The 14,637-nt window shown below is 35.3% G+C and overlaps 2 protein-coding genes across 2 annotated transcripts; both read left to right on the top strand.

Moving 5' to 3' along the window:
* The first annotated feature begins 4,455 nt into the window (after positions 1-4,455).
* LOC136817175 (uncharacterized) lies at positions 4,456-9,903 on the top strand. The gene is made up of 3 exons (XM_067073511.1): positions 4,456-4,531; positions 7,632-7,751; positions 9,680-9,903. Exons 1-3 carry the CDS (start codon positions 4,456-4,458, stop codon positions 9,901-9,903), a joined length of 420 nt encoding a protein of 139 aa, XP_066929612.1.
* A 698-nt stretch (positions 9,904-10,601) lies between these two features.
* LOC136817141 (RNA-binding protein 41-like) lies at positions 10,602-13,866 on the top strand. Its single transcript, XM_067073476.1, has 3 exons — positions 10,602-10,800; positions 12,145-12,295; positions 13,394-13,866. The coding sequence occupies exons 1-3, from the start codon at positions 10,633-10,635 to the stop codon at positions 13,492-13,494; spliced, it is 420 nt and encodes a 139-aa protein (XP_066929577.1). The 5' UTR covers positions 10,602-10,632; the 3' UTR covers positions 13,495-13,866.
* Positions 13,867-14,637: the final 771 nt, after the last annotated feature.

The raw sequence follows: 14,637 nt of genomic DNA on the forward strand, positions 1-14,637 counted from the left end.
ATGGAATTGAATGCGATGTTATATATGTCTTAGTATAGTATTTACTAAGATTACAGCATCAGCAAGGTCTTAGTATGCTACAGTTAAACGAGATCGTATATATAGATTCAGTCAAAAAACAAAAGAAACATAAAAAAGCATGTTTTTTATAGCTACTTACAGTAGGCCTGGCTGGTCATTAAAATACAAAGTTAAATGGTAGAGCTGCAAGCAAAGCTGAATTAGTTCATTTGTTTTGAAATTTTGCTGCTTTGACTGACCAATCAACCATTTGATGGCTATGCAAGTTACCCTCCACTGATGCAAGTTACCGTAAGTTGGTCTAATATCGACATCCCTCGTCTAATTCTGACACCCTTCTTTAGTTTAGAGACAGGAATAAATATGAAAGCTTGAATCACTGCACTGATAGACCTTTTCGCCTTTCCATCCGCCATATTGAATTGTATGCAAAAATTATGGTGGCCAAATTGCCGTGGTGAAATTCCCTTAGAAAGTATGCAAAACATATGAAAAAAGAAAGTATTAAAATAAAACTTACATGCATAATTGGCATTATATTAAAGTGTAATCTTGTAGAAGAAAGATTAAATTTGCTTCTCTTGAAAACTAAAAATAATTATATTCGCTCATCTCTTAGAACAAGCACTTTAAAAATTAATAACATTTGACATAAATTCAAACTGAAAAATCATCAGCGAAGGTAAAAAATAATCCTTATTTGGCTGACGGTAAATTATTCTGCTGGGAATAGAGCTGCCAAATGATCAAATCAAAACAATGATAATGTGTGACGTCATAATTACTGCTTTTCAGTTTGCGTGTTTTGAAAGTTTGATGTGTGTACTCCGTCTTCGTGGAATTTCTTAATGGCATGAAAACAGAATATGCTATGTCTTTAAGAACAAATTTCTAAAAAGCTTTTGTTGTTCTGTGAATATTTCTTTTTGGATTGAGAAATTCCATCTTTTATTGTTCCAATGATTATAATATTTATTTATAAGATGCTTTGTTGTCTTTTTAATCTTTGTGTAAACTTGCATATGTTTTGCATACTTTCCAACTAAATCCAACCACGGCTTTTTCGTTCCTCTATTTTTGCATACAATTCAAGATGGCGGATGGAAAGGCGAAAAGGTCTATTGAAAAAGGATTATTCCTCTGTTCTGTGACCACTAAGCCAAGAAAAACAGTTTCAACCTTTCTATCAATTTCAGCTGATAAAAAGGGTGTTGGAATTAGAGGAGGGATGTCGACATTAGACCAAGTTACGGTACCCAGCTTCACTTCTCTTCTCCATCCAACGGGTAGACAACTAGAGACCCAGTTCTAGTTCCAGCTAGTATATCCATACATACAAATTGACAAAAAGACTGATGACCTATTCATATTTACTTAAATCTGATACTAGATAACTGGATATTCATACCTACAATGCAGAGGAATAAGAATTCTGTCACTGGTCACATGACTGTGACTGCGACCATATAATAAAAATCAGATAAAAAAACCTCAAAATTTCTTCGCAGCAACGGCTACCATTATACTTTCCTTTCCTTAGTCGTGGCCTCACTTACAATCGCAAAACAAACCTGAAAATTATTTAGTACGAACAACCACAATTTTTGGCGCATTTTAGTTATCGCTATCAAATTCACTTTCGTTTTCAGTGTGTGTGCTAAAAAAAAGAATGATATGGATGAGAAACTATTTTCAAGAAAGCATATTTCAAAGAATAATTCAACTGTACGATCTGGTACAAAGACACTAAATGAATACCATATAATTGAAAAAGAAGAGAACAGAGCCTCAAAACTACGTGAAAAAGGACTAACTGATTCAGAGATTAGATTGAAGTTAAAGCTTGATGATGGAATTCTTAAGGAGGTAGGTTGTCAAGGTTGTACCATTCATGTAATTTCTTTTACTTACTTATCTTATATACATTGATACTGTCAGTTTTCTCTCAGTCAGATTGTATTACTTAAAATAAGTTTATCTAGCAGTCTAGTGTTGGTTACCTCATATTTCCTAGAACGCAACATTCTAGGTCTATCAAATAAACAAATTACTGCAACCAGGACCACCCAGGACCCCAGAGGCTAGCACGCTCAGATGTCGCCAAATTTTTCCAGGCGTTTTTCCAGACAAAAATAAACAGTCCAGTTCACTGTGTAATTTTGAATTTTAGTATCGTAACTTGGTCTCGGGTAACTTAATGCATGTCCCAGAATTGCATTAATTTTTCCGCCCAAGTTCCAGTCCCTAAACCATAATAAACTATACATTTTTGGAAGCATATTTGGATGTAGAATACCGTATTGGGTGTAACTTTAATTTTTTTCTCAGCAGAATTTGAGTTTTTTTAAGAAAACGTGATTATGAGGTCATTATTTATTCTGGGACATGCATTAAGTTACCCGAGGTCCAGGCTTCGGCATAAGAAAAAAGAAGGCGTGTGATCATCGCACGCCTACGTAGTAATTTTTAGTAATTTAGGCGTGCGAATTATGGCACGCCTCATTTTCTTTAGACGTGCAATCGCGTGCGATCGTTTTTTTCTTTTATTTTATAAACATCATTAATAATGATGAGGCTGAAACTTTTGAACAATTCCTAAGAATGATCTTTCTTTTATCTACATAAAACTAGACAACAGGAAAGAAGAAAGTGTATATTCAATCTTCATATTTGAAAAACAAAAACAGAAACCAAAAGAGCACTGAATAATCACGAAGGAGAATACTTTACTTTAGGAAAACAAATGAGAAGAAGAATCATGCAGCAAAAGTAACTTTTAAGAAGAGCTAGTTTATTGTCATAAACCAACGACCTCATAAACATAGCATGCGAGAGGGGGAGTTTCTAAACATCGACCAGAAATGGCGACCACGACCAGCGACCACGACCGGCGACCAGATAAATTTGGGTTATCGAGTTTACCTGCTCTCTCCACCTTAGAGAACATCCAAATCGAGTCCTGATGTGGCTTTCAAATGAACCACTGAGCACGTGGCTGAGAATTACTCTAGCTAGAGAATACTAAAAGTGACTTTTGACGTTACCAGTCATTTTCTAGACAAAGTGACACTTTTTGACAAAAATATTGACAGGGCAATTAAGTGTGATGCCTGTAAACTTTATTACACCAAATATTTTAATTGTACCGAATGAGATGCCTTTAGTATGAATAGATAGAAATTGTCAGTAGGAAAAAGCTGGGAAGGCCAGTTTTAGAGATTTCAATCTCATCAATTATTATATTGTCCTTACACTGTCAAAATGACTTATTTTGACAAAATAATGATCTGATGATCAAATATAAAGCTTCCTAAATAAATTCCAGCACAAATTTTGTCACTAATTAATTTGATGCCGAAAATACAAAAGGATAGAAATTTACGCTCTATTCAAGCTCCAAGAGCGTTGAAATGGCTGCTCTACACGTTTTGCACGTGGCTTTATAATCACTGTAGGTGAGACAGGGGTGAGCTTTACTCTTCAATTCGATAAATAAATGATCATAATAGAGAAAGACTCTACGGTGGAGAAAGAGGAAAAACTCGATAACCCAAATTTATCTGGTCGCCGGTCGTGGTCGCTGGTCGTGGTCGCCATTTCTGGTCGATGTTTAGAAACTCCCTGCGAGAGGGAAGGAAAAAGATTTGAGAGAGGAAAAATCATACAGCAAAAGTCATTTTTTAAAAAGGTTTTAGAGAGACGAAAAATTGTGCAGCAAAAATTATTTTTGAGAAAGGCTTGTTTATTGAAGACCAAAGCATAGTATGAGAGAAAGAGGAGAGAGAAGATGTGTATCCATTAGAGTAACTTTTTTATAAGAAATTTTGTATACATAATTATAGCAGTTTGAAAGAGTAAAGGAAAGTTTATCTTTCATCTATTTGGTTCTTATGATTAAAGTAGAAAATGATATTTGATTTTCTTTCAACAAGCAGAAAAAATATTTCTAGAATAAATTTTTGCATGTGCGATTGATCGCACGCCTCGCTAGGTTTTCATGATTTATGGCGTGTGATAAATTGCACGCCTAAAAGGCTTTTAGGCGTGTGCGGAGGCGTGCGCGTGCGATCGCACGCCTAATATGCCGAAGCCTGGAGGTCTAATGTCAACATCCTTCATCTAATTCTGACACCCATTAGAGCTGAAAACAATAAAAATGCCGAAACTATTTTTCTTTGCTTGGTGATCAGAAGAAAAATCCTTTTTCAATCAGTGATTCCAACTTTCATATTATTCAGTTATTCTTATCACTATAAAAGAAGGGTGTCGAAATTAGAAAAGGGATGTTGACATTAAAAACCAACTTACTTTATGGTATATTATGCTCTTTGTTTTAGGATGATCTCACATTCCTTGAAAAAGGAAAACTAATTGAAATCAAGCGTAAATTAACGGAGTATCAACGAAGTTTAGAAGAACCAATTCGATTCTCTGATGTTGTTGTTAATTTTGTCTTCAGAAATTTCTGGATCGTATGATGTCAACCATGCAGTCAAAAGAGCAAAAACTGGTTTGTAATTCATACAGTGGACACTACCTATTTCTAACTTTCATTATTTGAATTTTTCTTTTATTTGAACTATAAAAACATTGATCCCCTCAGGTAAAGAGTAGCGTAAAATGCTCTCCATAATTCGAATCTTTCTTTAGATAGAAGAAAGCATTTTGTCCTTTGAAGGTCTAATTAAAGAGAGGCAACATATCGTTTTTAACCTTTTTAGCGCAACATTTTTCATCATGAAAATGCTCAACTTGCAACTTCAAACTTACATGAAATCTTGTAACTTGAGAAATAGACGATACACGCTTTTTTTTTAATAAGAATACACTTTATAAGAATGTCCATGATGAAAATGGCCAAAAAACTAAGAATATGCTATGAATATCACCATCATGGAATTTTGCTACTGAAGCTAAGAATGCCATTTTAAGAGCATTTCCAATTATAAATTATAAATTATCCCCAAGTTAGGCTCACTCCTTTTACAAAAGTGCGATTTTATGCTTGAGACGTATGAACTAAATGTTAAATCTAGTATGAATTAGGATCCTAACCTAAGAATGTGCTATAAGAATATTTTAGGATGATTTTCCCAAAAAGGTTAAGAATATCCATGATGAAATGTTACCGTCAAATGCTCTAACTTGGGACGATTGGTCGAAACATGGGACTGTTGCATATCTTGTTTGTATTTTCACTTACTGTAAAATCGAAAGAGAAATCGTGTATTTTTAAATACGCCGTTCCTTAACTCAAATCAAATGACTTTGGAGGCTCGGTGAAATGCTAGCCAAATTGCCGTCCCATGTTTTGTCAGATAGTCCCATGTTAGAGCAGTTGACGGTATACTTTTTAAAAATGTACCCTGCTTATATATACCCTTTTAAATCAAGTGGCTCTTAATTATAGGATATGGTATATTGGCCAATTTTGAAGGTACATACACGTCACTTTGGTTTAAGAGTTAAATGAAAAAAATAAAGTTCTCTAAAAAATGCAATTTCTTAGGAAATTAGTCCATAATACTGAAAATAAGAACATTTTAAGAACATTTTAAGAACATTTTAGGCTTAAAACCTAAACTTCCAAAGCCTTAACCCTATTCAACCTAGGCTTTTAGGGGCGGTTCAGAACTAGGGGGGGGGGGCTTTTCCTGCACCACCCCTTAATTTTTGATCTAGTGGGTCTTTTTGGATGAAATTTGGCACACAAGACCCTTGTCACGTAAGGTAACTTTTGACAAAAAAGTTTTTTGATGACGTCACTCATCATGCCCAAAGTGAGCAAAAACCGAAAATTGCCTTTGTTCTTATAAATAGCTATTGTATTCTAACAAAAGCTTTAGCAAAAAGTTGCCTGAGTTTAAAATGCTTATTTTATCCTAAATATTCAATAAATTACGGTTTAAAGGATATATTTGACATTAAGAATCAATTTGTATTGGAAAAGTGTCAATTTTTTTGACACCTTACTGTCAGAAATGTCATCATGCTCAAGGTGTGAAAATTTTTAGGTGTCAATTTTTTTTTATTTTGAAGCTAAATAAAAGTTAGGAATTTACAGAAAATTTCACGGCAAAAGCTCTATTATTTCAGGAGCTATTACCAATAGTTTGACCTCCGAACAGAAAGAGCCCCCCCCCCTAGTTCGAATAGGGTTAAAAAGTTTTTGAGACGATTAGTTTTTAATGCTTTATTTCCTCATTCATCAAATTTTTGAATTACAAGCTTTTTGACAGGAAAAACAGTGTCCGGAAAAAGACGAATGAAACAGATTGTTAAGTAAAATATTCAAACCTCATTATTTTAAAATATTGAGATTAGATCTTGGATTTGGGCCTGTTTTACTTTATTTTGTTAGTGAATTGATTTGAAGTTTTACCGCTGGGTACCTTTCCATCATTCAGTCAGGTCCGCGCAGGAGACTCTAAGTTATTCAACGAGCTATAAACGAGCTTCTAACTCCTTTCTATAAAGTTTGAACGATTTTCTTAAAAAACTTAGAAAAAAGAACCGTGACACTTAAAGGGCTAACCTTGATTTCCAGGAAAATTTGTCTTTGGTACCACCACCCCCTTTTACCTGGTGAGAAAAAAGGAACCTGTATCCCTATTTTCAATCTGGTTACCAAGATATGGACAAAATATGGATACTTCACCTGGGAAAATGCCTTTTAATAACTAGCACTAGCAGCCAAATCCACCTCCCCAAAATGTAGAGAGCTAAAAGTCTGGAAAGTTTTCTGTGACATTTCGATTTTTTGAATTAGAAAATCTAGAATTCAAAAAATATATTTCTGAAAAGTAATCTGATTATTTTTCAAGAATTTTTTACAGATAATTAGGAATTTTTGTTCTGATTTTCCGAAATTTGAAAATCCTTACCATTTTTACCCACCAATAACCATCAGAACAGAAATTCAAAACCAGGTACTAACTTGAAGTAAGTGATAGACACCCCAAATATAGTACCAGGCAATACTATTTTGATGGTTATTCAAAATTAGACACCACCACCTGGCTATGGGTCAGTATCCTGCAGCTATGCCCTCCTGTATAGAAATCAATATACAAGGTTTGAGAATGTTTATTGATGATGTTTTCTGGACACATAAAATATTGTTAACCGGTTACTTTTTCGAAGCCGGCTACACGGCTTTTTGCGCAATGCAATTGGTTCTTTTCGTATGACGACGGGCCTATACACTGCAAAGTTGTGTAAGCTCGGTCGTTACTTGACAGCAGGCAATATTTCTCAGAAAAGCCCTCACTAACCGGTCATTATTGTCAGTCCAGTAGTGTGGTGGGGCGACAAAAAATCGGGCAAGCTGGGGAGGCAATTTGAGAAAATTTTGATTTTGGCGCCCCCTGCTAAAAAATAAATAAGTTTGCAAAAATAACGCGAGCAAAGCAAGCACGAAAATTTTTGGGTTTTTACTCTCTTTATGTAGAAAACTGCCAATTAAGGTGCAAAAAAGCAAAAGGGCGCCGAAATTAGTAATAAGAGACGTCTTTTTTAGCTCTTTGTATTTCAGCGCCCCCCCCCCCAATACCACCACGCTACTGATTATTGTATTAGTGTAGACTAAAGTCATTTTGTTTTCTTTTCAGATCTTTCTTTTGACCATCCAGTCGTTGCAACGTTACGTGAATATGAAGAAAAAGTTAAGCTCAAGAAATTAAGAAAGTCTTACAATCTGAACGAAGAAGATGAAGTTGAAGTTGAAGAAGGTATCTCATTAATCTTTCTAGAGCAGAGCGCAACATTTTTTCAAAGATGTGAAAATTTGAAATTCAAAATTTCAAACTAGGATAAAAGGGCCATAAAAGCTTGTAGATTGAGAGTTTAAGGGCTCTGATCATAGTCAGAAAGTTTATTAAGGGATTTGAAGATAAAACTGTTGTTTTGGTTTTTTTGACACTTAATAAAAAACTGCCTTTACAAGTTGTTTGGTTATTCATCCTGTCAAGAGTAATTACTAGTAAGAATTTAGTTACAATAATGACGTTATGAACTTTAAAAAGACGCTGATAAAATGTTATATTACCTTCTTCATCAAAAAGTGCTAAGTTTTAATGGGCAATTAACCTTTTTGTTAGATTAACCATTTTCAAGATTTCGAGACAAAGAAGCTTTTACAAAAATTTTCCGAAAATCTCTTTTTAGTTTGGTTAAAGATGAAATGTTTTTTCTTCGTTGAAAATAAGGTCCTCAAAGGTTGAAAAACTCTTCTTCACAAAAGTCTTCATTTTTTTCTTCATCAAATTTTTTCATTATGATTTTTAAATCTTCAGATTCAGGAATAGTTGGTCCAACAGAAAATGTATAACATGCCATAGTTTTGTTGCTTACATCAGGCAGAAAACTATATTTTAATCAGGGTTGCTTTAGCTTGAAAATTATGATTTTTGGGTCGCTCGGACATGAAGCTATTTGGGCCGGACAATGTCCGATGTCCGACCGTTATTTCGAGCCCTGGGCAAATATAAAAAAAACACTATGGTCAGAGAGCCCTTAACAATGGTTTTGGTACCATCGGAAAGATATTTTAATACTCTTTCTAAAAATATGCGGTTTATGGCCATTGGCCAGTCTTTCTAAAAATATGCGGTTTATGGCCATTTAAATCAAGTGGTTAGGAGTTATAGCCTTAAGTCTGGGACTTGCTATATTGGCAAAATTAAACCGTGTATACCGTGATTTTTAAAGGATATAGTTTCTACCTCAAATAGTCCACACAATTTGAAATTAAAATTTGACTTTAACCTTGAAAAGACCTACGTTAAGTACGACTTGAGTAGAAAAAGAAAGATATTTTATGAAACAAGAAAAAAAAAAGAATTTTCGTATCTCTTTTTCCAAATCTCTAGTCTGACAAAAACTTTACGCTATCTATTTTTAATTAAAATATCGAGTACCTTATACATTTTCGAAATTTTGTGGTAGATTTTACTATCTAACACATACAATAGAAGTGCAAAATTTGTGTAGGTGAGCAGATTTCTTATGACACGGTAATTATCTTTTTATATCTAGCGACTCTCCTGTCTATACTACTATATTGTCCTTTTGCATAAGACTCAACTTCCTGTACTAGAATTTCACTGGCTTTTCCGGGACTTTTCCGCTTTTTTTCCGGTATATCCGGCATGAGATTGGAAAGATTTTTTTCTCAATGTATATATGAAAAATCTTTTTTACTTACAAAATTGCCGAACTTTCCAAAGCTCATTTTTTCACTACCCGGAGTCCCGGACTTGGAAAGTGTCAGAGGAATCTTATTGAGGAAAGAGGAATCTTATGCAAACCCAGCTGGCACACAACGTCGTTTCAACGTTTATCTAACGTCTACAACGTCTATATAACGTTAGATGAACGTTGAAACAACGTTGTGTGCCAGATGGGTAAACGACGGTAGTAGCAAATGGAAATTTTCCATTAAAAACGCATGCACTGCGTGGTTTTGAAACGCCGGTTTGATGTGCCGTAAAAAAATGTACAGCAAGATTTCGAAAAAAGTACACCACAGAAAAAAGAAAGTCGTCCCAAATGCGCTGCAAACCTGAAAGTTTTCACTTTTCCTTGTTTTAGAAAGGTGGAAGATTTCTCTTTAAAAACTCTTTTTGTTTAACCCTTTGAATTTTTTTCATTTGAACAGAGGAAGAGAAAAAATCATCTAACGAGACTATAGACATGGAAGACAACGACAAATCAAGCGATTTCATTGGTCCATTACACCGACCAATCAACGAGCGTGTCCAACCCACGCCTGAACAACTAATATATAAGAATCGTTTAGAGCTAAACCAACTGTTGGAGATTGAGAAATTCAAATCATACAAAGCTGGTAATTTTGTGGATAGGCCCAAACGCGAAATTTAATCCCCTCGAAAGTTTATTCCGTTAAATTACACACTCTTATTGAAACCCTGTTTTCCAAATGGTACATTAATGGTCGAAGGCTACATATGGTTGAAAGCAGAGAATGCCTAGAATGGTAGATGAGAAGTACTAGAATTTCACTGGCTTTTCCGGGACTTTTCCGCTTTTTTTCCGGTATATCCGGCATGAGATTGGAAAGATTTTTTTCTCAATGTATATATGGAAAATCTTTTTTACTTACAAAATTGCCGAACTTTCCAAAGCTCATTTTTTCACTACCCGGAGTCCCGGACTTGGAAAGTGTCAGAGGAATCTTATTGAGGAAAGAGGAATCTTATGCAAACCCAGCTGGCACACAACGTCGTTTCAACGTTTATCTAACGTCTACAACGTCTATATAACGTTAGATGAACGTTGAAACAACGTTGTGTGCCAGATGGGTAAACGACGGTAGTAGCAAATGGAAATTTTCCATTAAAAACGCATGCACTGCGTGGTTTTGAAACGCCGGTTTGATGTGCCGTAAAAAAATGTACAGCAAGATTTCGAAAAAAGTACACCACAGAAAAAAGAAAGTCGTCCCAAATGCGCTGCAAACCTGAAAGTTTTCACTTTTCCTTGTTTTAGAAAGGTGGAAGATTTCTCTTTAAAAACTCTTTTTGTTTAACCCTTTGAATTTTTTTCATTTGAACAGAGGAAGAGAAAAAATCATCTAACGAGACTATAGACATGGAAGACAACGACAAATCAAGCGATTTCATTGGTCCATTACACCGACCAATCAACGAGCGTGTCCAACCCACGCCTGAACAACTAATATATAAGAATCGTTTAGAGCTAAACCAACTGTTGGAGATTGAGAAATTCAAATCATACAAAGCTGGTAAACCCACAAAAGTAAGCGTCTTGCACGTTTCTTTTATAAGAACATCCAAAATCTTTGAAGCCTCGGGATGCTCTTAACTTTTTGAGTTCTAAGCCTAAAAATTTTCCTAACATATTCTTATTTTCCCAAACTTGTGGGTATTTTCGAGGGTATTTTTGTTTGGTTTTCTAAGAAATCAGATGTTTTAGAGTCTCCAAAGCGCTAAGGTGTTCTTTACTTGTTCTTAACAGTTTGGCCATCAATGCGTTTTGTTCTTATATAGTTTGTTCTTATAAAAAAACGTGTATATATACGTGTAGATATTGTAAACATGGATTCCGTTTCTAGTACCGAGAAAAACCTCAAACTATTTTTGTTTGTTACATATTTTTGACTTTTATAAGTAAAGAACCAATATTGCATATCAGCGTAAAATCAGTAAAAGAACTCATTTTAGAATTTTAGTTTGGAAAAAAGACAAATATACTTGGAGGTTTTACTCAGAACCACGGAAAGTTTCTACGGGAAAATATCTCAAACTATCTGATTATCCCTTTAAGTGTCTCTCTTTAGGGGGTTTCAGGGGGTACCCGATTCTGCAATTCCGCCAAATCTTTCTCCATTATCCATCAAATCGTTTCAAAAAGGACTAAAATTGCGACACTGGAAAATTTCTTTGATATTCAAGATTTTTTTCAAAGATTCCGCGATTTGAAAATTTGAAATTCCGTCCAAAACTTTGCTCCTCCGTCCAAAAAAGGGCCGATTCCACTCCTCCACCAACCATGAACCCCCCCCCTATTAAACGATTTGGATGTGATTACCTTGAAGGTTTAATCTTATATAAGTGTCCCCTTTCGATGGCGATGAAATAATGTCTCTTAAGTACCTCTAGGTGTTTACAATCATGGACAAAAGGTTGTAGACAAATGAAATTTCAGTGAAAAATGATGAGAAATAGAGCAAAATGACTCTTCAATGTGTCTGAAAGGGGAGGGAAGCTAAGAAAAACACTTTTGAAGTCGTTGCATTGCTTTTGAATTGTTTTTGAGGGGACCACAAGCAAAAAATAAGCGTTTTGATACTGGTGTAAGCCAGTTAGTAAAGCCTTTGTGGTAAGCCTTTGTGGTTAGACTCCAGTGGGTGACTTTCAAAGACTTTGAACAGCTTTCGATGGGTTTGGATGGGTTTGGAAAGCACCCAGAACCTCTTGGGAGCTTGTTTTTGATCGATATTGAAGTATTTTGCAAATATTGCAGAAGTCTACAAACCTTTTGTCCATGATTGTATGTGAAAATTACCCTTTTAAACTTTTTTCTCTATCAATAACACCATTCTCAAATAAAAAATGTGTATGAATTTTTTTCCTTCTATAGGTACTATACATCAAGAATCTTGCCAAGCAAACGACATCCGAAGATTTGGCTTGTTTATTTTCAAGATTTTTCGTTCAGAATCAATCAAGCGTGGAGTATAAGTTACTTCAACAAGGTCGTATAAGAGGACAAGCCTTTGTGACATTTTCTGGTAAGTTTGAGATGCATTAGGGTTGATAAATGCTCATTTTGAAATCAGGATTCGATAGACCCTTTCATAAATTATGTTACGAACATCACTTGCCTCGTTTTGAAATTATTACCATGGTGATTAACTCCCAGCGGATTTTATTAAAACTACTTTCTATTCATAAAAAAAAAACATTTTATGTCTCAAGGGACATAATCACCATGCATGGTAATTGTTTGAATACGAGGCAAGTGATGTTCGTGACGTAATTTATGAAAAGGTCTATTCTCATCCAGTGTTGAGATTTACTTAGCGAATGAATGTACCTTCACCCTAGTCATCCCATTCCAGCTTTGACTTCCATGTAGGGTGCCGGGGTTCGATTCCCACTCAGTCCTGAGATTCATTTGTCAAGTAAATGTGCATTTGCTATGATTGAGTGGTAAAAAGAGTGCTATAATTTATGCTTTAATTTAGCATAAATTATGCAGATTGTGGGGAATTTCCCTGTTTTCAATCAATTTTTGACCACCAGAAAGAAAAGTTGAGACTTTGATATAATACATTTTTTGCTCATTTTGAAGAGCTTTATCACGTGGTATAGGTCTTTTTTGAATTTGAAGACCCCCCCCCCTCCCCCAAAAAAAAATCATGAATTTTTAGGGCTTACAGTTTTGACAAAAAACGCAAAAAATCGCAAATTACGCAAAAACTGCAGGTTTTCAAGCTTGGTAACATTCAAATTCGGAATCAGCACCCTCAAGTTGACTAAAATTAATGGTCAAAGCTTGTTCACCGCGGCATTGAAACTTTAGCAATCCGCTGGCCATGGTCTACCATGGTATATCACCAGTACGTAGCTCTTTGTGTCGTGATCACCAGTAACCGGATGTAGTAACAGTGTACATTTAGTCTTATGCAATAGTTCGGTTGCTTGACCGATCTTAATTAAGTCATTTATTGTGGATGAGCGTTATAATATGAGAGACTCCTGCACAAAGTTAACAGCTAGAAGTGTGATATATTTTTAATGATTCTTGTTTTGTTTCAAAACTGTGCTTTTTGTGTTACGGAGGTATGGATAGAAAACGGATTAAAATTGCTATTTTTTCTTGACAGATCTTGAATGCGCTGTCCGCGCTTTAAATCTTTGTAATGGCTACATGCTTCATGGAAAACCCATGGTTATTCAATATGGCCGACCTAGAAGTGAGGGTTGAATTTCAAATTTTTTTAATGGGTTGTCTTGGTGTCCTGTCCTGACCAAACCAAAGGTTATCTAGTGATTAGCGTTTCCTCGGTGGAAAGTCCGAGGTCATCCCCAGCTGACACTTAACGTTTTTTTCAACGTTTATCTAATGTACACAACAACGTCCATATAACGTTAGATGAATGTTTAAACAACGTTGTGTCCAAGCTGGGTCCAGATAAGTGACGGTTAAACTTTGATGTTATAACCGATTGTAGACTCTCCTACCAGAGTCGATATTTTACATGGATAGCCTAGTAATCTAGGACTTTTAGACAGTATTTCGATTGTTTTCACGGGGTCCACGACCAGCTATCTATAAACTGAGCGGAACATTGGAAGGAGCGGGGATTCGAAGGTTGGAAACCAGAGGATGTCTAAAATGGTAGACGAGAGGTGAATTAAAACTTTTAATTTATTAATTGATTATGGATGCTAGCCTGGAGGCTCAATATGAGTTCTTGATGAATTGGATGGCACTGATGAGTAGCCTGGTGTATAATGACTTCATTTTTGACTTTGCCATAGAACGCAGCAAAACATCTACATCTACAATCGGCGCCGAAATATTGTGGACAAAAAGGGGAATTCCCTCAAAACTTTAAAGCCGCAAGTGATTTTTAAGTGCTTTGAAGTACAGTTGGAAAGTTTTAACATTAGATTTGACGAGACTTAGGACCTTAGGATCTCAAGATCTAAAAAGCTCAAAAATGATTCAATAAGGCTGAGAATGTAGCCTAGAAGCCACTTAACCCCTCCCAAATCGAAAAATCCAATGAAACAAAGTGCAAGTACTGAAACTGCAATTCTCGCCCGAGCTTTAAATTCTGAAAGACGTTAAAGTACCCAAAATTGTCAATATATTTTGGCGGCGATTGTAGATGCAACCAATCCCATTTTGAAGAAAAACAAGCCAACAAAATGTCAAAATGGCAAAGTGACCGAAATTATTTTTGTATATTTATTATAGTTTAATGAATATTTAAGTTCAATTTTTAAGATCTTACATTGTTTTATTTATATTTTCATAGAATTTCTCAAAAAGAAATTGAAAATCCTCAAAATGCCAGTTTACTTCGATGTACTCGGCGTCATCAAAAATTGCGTCCGACAC

This window comes from Clytia hemisphaerica, unplaced genomic scaffold, assembly GCF_902728285.1.
Source record: "Clytia hemisphaerica strain Z4C2 unplaced genomic scaffold, Clytia hemisphaerica genome assembly, whole genome shotgun sequence".
Taxonomy (NCBI): domain Eukaryota; kingdom Metazoa; phylum Cnidaria; class Hydrozoa; order Leptothecata; family Clytiidae; genus Clytia; species Clytia hemisphaerica.

Bases quoted from the DNA above. Each gene is read 5' to 3' on its own strand.
- LOC136817141 (XM_067073476.1), top strand. From the start codon at position 10,633: ATGGAAGACAACGACAAATCAAGCGATTTCATTGGTCCATTACACCGA. The intron at 10,801-12,144 runs GTAAGCGTCTTG...TTCCTTCTATAG, and splicing joins AAGCTGGTAAACCCACAAAA to GTACTATACATCAAGAATCT. The intron at 12,296-13,393 runs GTAAGTTTGAGA...TTTTCTTGACAG, and splicing joins AGCCTTTGTGACATTTTCTG to ATCTTGAATGCGCTGTCCGC.
- LOC136817175 (XM_067073511.1), top strand. From the start codon at position 4,456: ATGTTGTTGTTAATTTTGTCTTCAGAAATTTCTGGATCGTATGATGTC. The intron at 4,532-7,631 runs GTTTGTAATTCA...TTTTCTTTTCAG, and splicing joins AGTCAAAAGAGCAAAAACTG to ATCTTTCTTTTGACCATCCA. The intron at 7,752-9,679 runs GTATCTCATTAA...TCATTTGAACAG, and splicing joins TGAAGTTGAAGTTGAAGAAG to AGGAAGAGAAAAAATCATCT.